At 33.6% G+C, this 9,391-nt stretch overlaps 1 protein-coding gene across 1 annotated transcript; it reads left to right on the top strand.

The window, feature by feature from the left end:
• The first annotated feature begins 3,957 nt into the window (after window positions 1–3,957).
• LOC103579263 (uncharacterized) lies at window positions 3,958–8,086 on the top strand. Its single transcript, XM_053737404.1, has 7 exons — window positions 3,958–4,060; window positions 4,310–4,746; window positions 4,981–5,127; window positions 5,172–6,968; window positions 7,079–7,688; window positions 7,836–7,988; window positions 8,073–8,086. The coding sequence occupies exons 1-7, from the start codon at window positions 3,958–3,960 to the stop codon at window positions 8,084–8,086; spliced, it is 3,261 nt and encodes a 1,086-aa protein (XP_053593379.1).
• Window positions 8,087–9,391: the final 1,305 nt, after the last annotated feature.

The raw sequence follows: 9,391 nt of genomic DNA, 5'->3' as shown, positions 1-9,391 counted from the left end.
GGGTGGTATTTTTTGACTCTACGAGGTAATCGGAAGATTTTATCAAGTTCTGATAAGAGCTGATAAGATTTTAAAATTAATCGATTTGACAGTTTTTGAAATATCCGAAAAAAAAATTTTTTTTCGTATTTCTTAAATATCTCAGAATTTATTTGACTAAATGATCTAAAATTATAAGGTAATCTAAATTCAGAAGAACTCTTTCGAATGTCGCAAGGACGATCTAGATTGGATCATTCATTAAAAAGATATGAAAAGTTGAAAGCCATCTACACACATACACGCGCACACGCAAACATATATATATATATATATATATATATATATATATATATATATATATATACATATATATATATATATATATATATATATATATATATATATATATATATATATACATATATATATGTATATATATACATATATATATGTATATATATACATATATATATGTATATATATGTATATATATACATATATATACATATATATATATATATATGTATATATATATATATATATATACATATATATGAGTCAAGTCGCTATAGTCCATAGTTTCCGAGTTATAGAAATTTTGATAATTTAAAAAATAAAATATCAATTGTCATTTTCTTTTTTTAATATTATATTTTTCTAGTTATTAAAATTTCTATAACTCGGAAACTATGGACTTTAGCGACTTGACTCATAAGACTTTTTTTGAAAGGAATAAAATTTCCTATAAAATTCCCGTTAACATTTTTGGTAGGCATTCATTGATTTACGTTCTGCGAGCTAATAAATGTCAATTTCATAGGAAAAATGACTTCCGCAACGGACAAAAGTGAAACAACTGGAATTACAACTAAGTTACTCCGGGGACTTTCGGAGAACACCAAATGCCCTACAATTTGCGACCAAAACCGCGTGGATATGATAAAACGCAGCTGAGTATTAGAAAGTTAAAAAAAAAAAAGTATTTTAATTTACGTGTATTTTAAACGGAAAATCTTTGAAATCAAATGGAAAGTACTTAGGATTGGAATTAAGAGCTCAAACTTGGCAGGAATTTTTGTTTGTTTTAACATAAAAAACAGTATTTTGCTTGATGAGCAACGAAAAAAATACTTTTGCCGGAAACGAAGCACCCTAATATATATACATGCAGACATCTTTCTGAAACTGTCAGAATAGCGGGAAGTTAAAAATCCAAAGTGGTCATTTTCATGATCTATCAGCAGTAGAAAGGACTAGAATACGATAGTTTATTCGGGGTCTGATGTTTAATTTTTCATAAACTTTAAGAAAAAAAATATTTTCCAAAATTTTTTTCGTGATTTAGAGTTTATTGGGAGATTTAGATAAAAAAAGGGTATTTTCAGTAAAATAAGACATCGAAGAATCCTGAGAATTTGAATAGTTTTTTATAAAATCAATAAATTATTTGTTCAGGTGGTGGATTTGTTGGAGATTTTTTCCATAAAATTAAAATTGAAGTATATAAAATAATTGGAACAAAGAAAAAAACAGTGCTAAATAATAATACCGGTTTTTTTTTTAAATCATTTTTAGGAGTGAGCTGTTTGGTCCGGAAAAAAATTTTCTTCTATTAAAGTTATTGTAAAGTATTTTTAAATTCATTTAAAGTAGATCATAACAACTTTGATCCAGTGCTCAATAGCAACAAGAACTAATTGCTCGCTTCGGTGATCTACTGTGCCACAGTCTCTCCAATTTTTTATAATTTATTATTTTGATCAAGTATTTTTGAAGTGTTGATGCTATCAATTAAAGTGCGGTAACTGATTTTATTATGAATTTTGAAAGAAAATTAATTTCAAAAGTCAATGTCATATTTGCTGTTTTTTAAAATTATATACTATGATACAATGAATATAAGCGTAAAGTTAAATTAAACATTTGAAAAACTATATATTTTAGATATCAAATATAAAATAATGTCGATTATTCATTAAGTTTTCATTGAAAAGTTTCTTCTGGATTTGATCAAAATATAATTTCACAACATACTTATATAATCACATTTGCCATTGATATAGACTCATCAAAGTTTATTGCCTGTAAAGACAGTATACTGAATGTGTTAGTCTTGTAATGAAACTTATTAACATTTGACAAAATCTAGTATTCTAAACTATCTGTAAATACATGTAACAAAACAAAAAAAAGGAAATACGGGAAAAATTGAATAAAAATTGAATATTATTATTAGAACATTTTAAACTATATTGGTCTTTTATTTCATGCTTGTGATTACGTATTTAATAATATCTCTGTACACACACATAGGGCAAAAGTTTTTGTCATGACTATTTAGAAGTAATACTTAAAACCAAACAACCAACAATTTAAGTAATTAAAAAAAAAGAGAAATCATCATAGATATATTTCAAGCTCTAAATAATGCTTTTTCAAATATTTTACTGTTTTTAAGTATTTTCGAATTTTCTACAAATCATCTTGAACTACCACACAATAGGGAATATCAAGGAGAGGTAATAAAAAGTTTTACAAAAACAAAAAAAATCTTATGATATATATATAACCCAGTGCTATTACAAATAGTACAAGTCTCATGATTTTTCAGGTTTTTTTGTTTCCTGTGAGTAAAAGAGTACAATGCTTTAGCGGCGGAAACACTGGTATGATAGTATGCTTAACACCCTTTACCTTTAACAACGCTCGCGGAAAATTGGAGAAAATAGAAGTTATATAAGTTCACCAACTTAAACTTTCAACCTACCCGCATGTATTTCACTGGTTTTCGCTTAGCAAGAAATTACAAATGGAATTGTCAGGATAATGTGCTTAAGGAATGATGTTTTGGTTAGACATCAAATTAAACTAGGCAAGTTTAAGTTGAATTAGATATTTTTAAAGAGCCTTAAATGATACTCAAATAATTTTGATGAATAAAAACGTCAAGCTGAATGAACATATTACTTATGAAAGAAATACTATTAACAAAGAAAGGATTTCTATAATTATCGTTTGTTTCTCTTTATAAAGAAACATTGAAATTTTCTTATTACCCTAAGAAATGAAACTGATTTGATAGGATTAAAAAAGATTAATTTTTCAATAATTGTTAATCCTTTCAAATCATATGATTCATTTTTAAAATTTCACGATAAATGAAATCAAATTATTCTTAATATTGTAAAAGCGTAAGAATACAAAATGATTTAAAACGATTAACAATTTGAAATTATTCTAAATACTTTTTAATCCTGATATAATATTTAAATTTTTGTCACCAGTTATGATATGAAATGATTTGGCCAGTATTAAAAACTTGATTGCTTATGAAAAATTAGTTAACACATTAAAAATACAAACGTTCCTATAATGTCGGTATCAAACGATTTAATATTTTATGATTCAGAAAAATAATTTATCGTGGAAAGTACTTTTCTAAAAAATAACTGTAATGCTTAGGTAAGATTGATTAGCTCGCAAATTGTTTGAAACAATAAAGTTGATAATGATATGAAATGATTTGGCCAGTATTAAAAATCTTTGGTCGTTCCGAATACTTTTTAATCTTAAAAATAAAATTAGAAATGATTTGAAAGTATTAAGTATTGTTAATTATTCTGAATACTTTTTAATTCTAAAAATACGATTATACTACGCGTCTCGTTCTTCAATGATTAATTGATTTGAATACATGTAGTACTGTCAAGGACGTGTCGACTACACAACTTTTAGAGTTTAAATTTGAAATCCTTTCTCGCTCCAAGCCTTCACTGCTTGGCGCGCGCCTTTGCGAACTCATATTGTTTTGTTGTATCGACGACAACAGATGTGGGAAAAATTTGTTAAAAATTTTTTTTTTGATTATTTAAGAAAAATAAAAATCATTAGTCATGGGAAAATCCAAAAAAACATTCTAGATCACGCTCTAGATCTCATTCCCGAGATCGTTCAGGTGCAAGAGAAAGGAAACGTATGCAAGAGCAGCTTGACATGCTGGCAAAGAGCGTACAAGAGTTAATAAAACAGCAGAATGCATCTCAGAATGCATTAATTAATTCTAATCAGCCTGATAAAGGTGAGTACAAAGAATTGGTTGAATTTTTATTCATGGTAGATTAATGTGTGTGTCTTCCATACAAAGTATCACACGGGTTATTTCCACACGAACATAACCCTGTCCTGTATGGACATAAATAGGTGTACTGAGGCATTTCCTTTCCACACGAAAGATATGCTTATCACACATGAATAAATAATTCTTGATACTAAATTGCTAGTAGATTGTTTTTTCTTTTTTTATATGACATGTGTCTTGTTATTACAGACTCTAGCTGTAATAAGAAGAACATCCTAGCCAATAAGGCTCAAGAGGTTATACCAGCCGAAGAGGCTGAGGAAGAGAAATCACCAGATGGGGTTAATGTGAAAACTCAGGATCAGGCTAGGAAAGTCACTGAGTCTATGGAGGAAGGAGAGCTTGGTGATGAGGATTACGACCTAGATGATGAGCTTCGAGAGGTCTTGGGGGAAGAGATTCCTGTGACAGAGACCCCAGTCAAGATTAATGATAATCTAAAGAAATGGTGGCAAGAGTGGATGTCAAAAGGCTTGATTGAGGAGGTGAGAGAATCTCTGCTCAAAAAGCAACCAAAAAATGAAAATTTAAGTTCTGAGGCTCCCAAAGTTAACCTTAAGGTGCAGCGTCACTTATTTGACATAGCAAAGAAACGCGACGATCACTTTGCTGAGACACAAGGTTGTGTAGGAGCAGCTATTTCGTCACTGAGCTAGGATGTATCGCTATTATCTGATAGCTCACCAGAGTCTATAGATCAGATAAGTCTGGTTAAAAGCCTTTGGGATATCGGGAAGATATTATGTGATGTCTTTCATCAGTAGTCAGTTGCTAGGAAGACGTGTATTACGCCGACTTTAGACAAGGATATAAAACCAACACTAGAGACTAGTGTCCCGGATGAATGGCTTTATGATTAGAAGCTTAATGAGAAAGTTAAGGATGTGAAGGCAATAGTAAAGGGTGCATCAACGTCAAAGACCGCAGAAAAACCAGCAGCTAAAAAACAAACGCTTAGGAACCTCTCCCAAGGAAACTTCAGAGGTCCACCTGCGAGATCCAGGCAGGTGGGCGCTTACCAGAGGAGATTTGTTATGAACCCGAGATACAGGCAGAGACACACAGCAGGATCGTCGAGAACAGCCCAGAAGGTGACCACGGAAAAGAATGCGAAGTAATTCTGGTTTCTAAAAAGGAGCCACAGGAGGTAAATACATTAGCAGGAAGACTTAGTTTTTTCACTGAGCAGTGGGAAAGTATTTCCGATGACAAATTCATCATTGACTGGATCAGAGGTTACGATATTCCTTTCAAGACCCGTCCTATTCAACTTATTGATCCTAGAGAGCCTACATGGTCCTCTAGTGATGCTTTAAGAGTTCAAGGGGCGGTCGATAAGCTTTTACAGAAAAAAGCTATTGAAGTCTGTACAGATGCCGATGACCAATTCGTATCGACCTATTTTTTAATTCCAAAACCGGACGGGTCGGATCGTTTTATTATTAATTTAAAGAAATTGAATGACTATATAGAGACAGAGCACTTCAAAATGGAAGACCTGAGATCGGCGAGACATCTTATTGATAGGGGAGCATTTATGGCTAATTTAGACTTAGAGGACGCGTACTTCTTAGTACGCGTGAATAACGTTAGTAGGAAATATCTTAGGTTCAGGTTGAAGGGTCAACTTTATCAGTTTACTTGTCTACCGTTCGACCTGTGCTCCAGTCCTTTTTCTTTTACTAAGATAATGAAGCCGGTAGTCAACATGCTCAGATCAAGAGGACTTTTGTCTGTCGTTTACCTAGACGATTTTTTATGCATAGGTAATAGTTATAAGAGTTGTAAGAGTAATATACAGACAACAATTAAATTGATGGAGAGTCTGGGATTTATTATAAATTGTAACAAAAGTTCGACGACTCCTACCAGAAGATTTAAATATCTGGGCTTCGTATTAGACTGCGAGAAATATCAGGTAGAGATTACTAATGAAAAAAGAACTCAAGTTAAGAAGATGCTTGATTCCATTGACTTAGGTAGTAGTTACAGAATAAGGATTATAGCTCAATTGATTGGAGTTTTGATAGCATGTATTCCGGGAGTAGGATATGGAAGGACATATAGTAAAAGCTTAGCGAGAGCAAAGTGGTTAGCTTTGATGATAAACAATAAAAATTTTGAAGGCTTTATGTTATTAAAGAAGGATGTTTTTGAAGACATTAGATGGTGGAAAGATTACATTATGTCGGCGAACAGTAGAATAAAGTCCCACAATTATAAGTTGGTGGTAACTTCGAATGCCTCCAGAACAGGATGGGGTGCGAAGTCTAGCGGTGTAGTTATACAGGGTTTCTGGAGTCTAGAGGACTGGAAATTTCATATTAACTATCTACAGCTGTTAGCGGTCTTCTTTGCGTTAAAATGCTTCGCATCAAAGCTTTATGACTGTGAAATTCTTCTGCGTATAGACAATACGACAGCTATTGCCTGCATTAATAAGGCTGGTGGTATTAGGTACCCAGTACTCTCAGAGCTTGCAAGGAAGATTTGGCAATGGTGTGAGGTTAGAAGGATTTGGCCGGTTGCAACGTATATTCCTTCAGCTTGGAATGTGGACGCAGACGCTGCTTCGAGAGTAAGAAACTTAGATACTGAGTGGGAACTATCCCCAGTAGCTTTCCAAAAAATTCTAAAAGTTTTGGGCTCACCGTCTATTGACCTTTTCGCCTCACGCATTAATAAAAAATGTGTAAGATTCTGCTCTCGCTATCCAGATCCAGACGCAGAGTCGGTTGACGCGTTTACGGTGTCTTGGGGTAAGGAATATTTTTATGCCTTCCCTCCATTTGTCTTGGTCTTACCAACTTTGAGGAAAATAATCAATGATGAAGCAGTGGGTATTGTGGTAGCTCCATTGTGGAAAGCTCAACCATGGTATCCGTTATTTACTTCTCTGCTCAGTGAATCTCCATTGATGTTTAAACCGTCCTTATCACTACTTTTATCTCCTTCTAGACAGGAGCTTCATCCACTGGCAACGAAACTCTCACTTGTGGTCGGGAAATTATCAGGGAAGCCTTCGTCATCAAAGGCATCAAGGAAGAGTCAATAAGCATAATGTTGAGTTCGTTGACGGAGTCAACGGTAAAACAATACGAAAGACCTTTAATAAGATGGCTCGTATTTGCACAAGAGAATAATATTGATGCTTTTGAAGCAGCAAGCACCGAAGTCATTAGTTTCTTGGCATCGTGGTTCAACGAAGGTGCGAAATACGGGACGCTCAACTCATCGAGAGCAGCCATCTCTCTTATATCGAAGAACAGTCTCTCAAATGATCCTCTAATATCGAGATTCATTCGAGGAACTTACAAGATAAGGCCAGCGCATCCTAAATACTCAGAAACCTGGGACACGGACATAGTGCTCACATATATTAAAACGATGACAAATCTGGATAAGTTGAAACTGAAAGAGCTATCAGAGATTACAGCAACACTGTTAATCCTCATGACAGTTCATAGATTGCAAACTTTAGCCTTAATCAAAACGGGAAATATAATAGAATCAACTGTTGGATTGAAGATTAAAATATCTGATCTGATCAAAACGTCTAGACCAGGGGGTAAGCAACCAATACTTTCAATCCCTTTCTTCAAGAGGAAGAGTATTTGCGTAGCACCCATCATCCAGTATTATCTTAAGCGCACAGAAAAGTTGAGGTCAAAATAAGATAGGTTGTTTATAGTGACAATTAAGCTTCATAAACCAGCTAGTGTCCAGACGATTGGACACTGGATTAACGACTTACTGAAGAAAGCAGGAGTGGACACTGATATATTCACTGCATATAAGGCTAAGCATGCGGCTGTATCAAAAGCTTACAGCAAGGGCGTAAATGTTGATACCATTCGAAGAACTGCAGGTTGGTCCAAGAGGTCTATAGTATTTGCTAGTTTTTATAACCGACTAATTATAGAATCTAATGAGACTTTTACATATTCCTTAGCGGGTAAGAAGTAATCCAGCATTTACTCTTAACAATAAATCAATGTTATCACTAACACTAAACCTCTACATGTATTCAAATCAATTAATCATCGAAGAACGAGACGCGTAGTATAATTGAAAGATCAAGCGAGCCCGCCGAAGGCGGGCGAAGCTCGATCGAGATTATATGTAGCGTCTCGTTCGAAGATGATTACTACCCCCCCCCCCCCCGACCCCAATATTTTACCCAAATAATTTTTATCTGTAACCCAGTAATCATCTTGGTACTTAGTGCCGGATAGCTCAACTGGTAGAGCACTCGGCGCAATACCGACATGGTCTGGGTTCGATTCCCAGTTCGGGCTATCTATATTTTTCTCAATTTATCTATAAATTGTCTTATTGAGAAGGTTTGCATGTTTTAGGTTTCCACTATATTAAATTGGAGTCCACAAGGGCGCGCGCTAAGCAGTGAAGACTTGGAGCGGGAAAGGGTTTCAAATTTAAACTCTAAAAGTTGTGTAGTCGACACGTACTTGACAGTACTACCCATGTATTCAAATCAATTCATCATCGAAGAACAAGACGCTACGTGCAACCTCGATCGAGCTTCACCCGCCTTCGGCGGGCTTGCTTGATCTTTCAATTATATACACGGAAAAAAACGGAGCTCAAAATTAGCTAATATTTATAGTCTTCAAATGAAAATTACTTTCCGAAGAGAAATTTACAATCCAAACCAAAAATTACTATTAATAATGGAAAGTTCCATTTTTCTGTTGATTCTTACAATCAGTATTGTAAATTTTACGATTTGTAAAAATTCGAATCCAGATTCGCGAAAATTGAATAAAAAATGGTAATAATCCATAATTATTTCATAACGATCATTCTGGATATAACAATATTCCAAAATCTCTTTGATAACAATACAATTCTGAGTTAAAAAGATTTGTAAGCGTAGAAGTTAAATATTACAATTCATTAACAATAAATTACTGTAAAACTTTTTTTTATATGTATCTATTCTGTAAAATTCAGTAGATAAAATAAAAAATACTAGTATAGAGTAGATACCCGGGAAAAAATAAAATATATCTACGCAGGTCTTCCTAGATCTCCGATGATGTAATTTTCGGTGCAATGATATCTAATTTGATCTGCGTAGATCTCCGTACGTCTCTGTCGATAAAATTAACCTTTATATTCTTGAGATCAATTGAGATGTGTGAAGATCAACCTCGGTGTATGCAAATCACAGAAGATATACGGAGATCTCCACACATTCGGTAATAAAGAAATGACATTTACCGACGATGGAAAGCGAATGTAGCATAT

The sequence above is a fragment of the Microplitis demolitor genome, chromosome 3, assembly GCF_026212275.2.
Source record: "Microplitis demolitor isolate Queensland-Clemson2020A chromosome 3, iyMicDemo2.1a, whole genome shotgun sequence".
NCBI classification, from domain to species: domain Eukaryota; kingdom Metazoa; phylum Arthropoda; class Insecta; order Hymenoptera; family Braconidae; genus Microplitis; species Microplitis demolitor.
The sequence above is the reverse complement of the archived record's forward strand: the minus strand, read 5'-3'. Positions and strand labels throughout refer to the sequence as shown.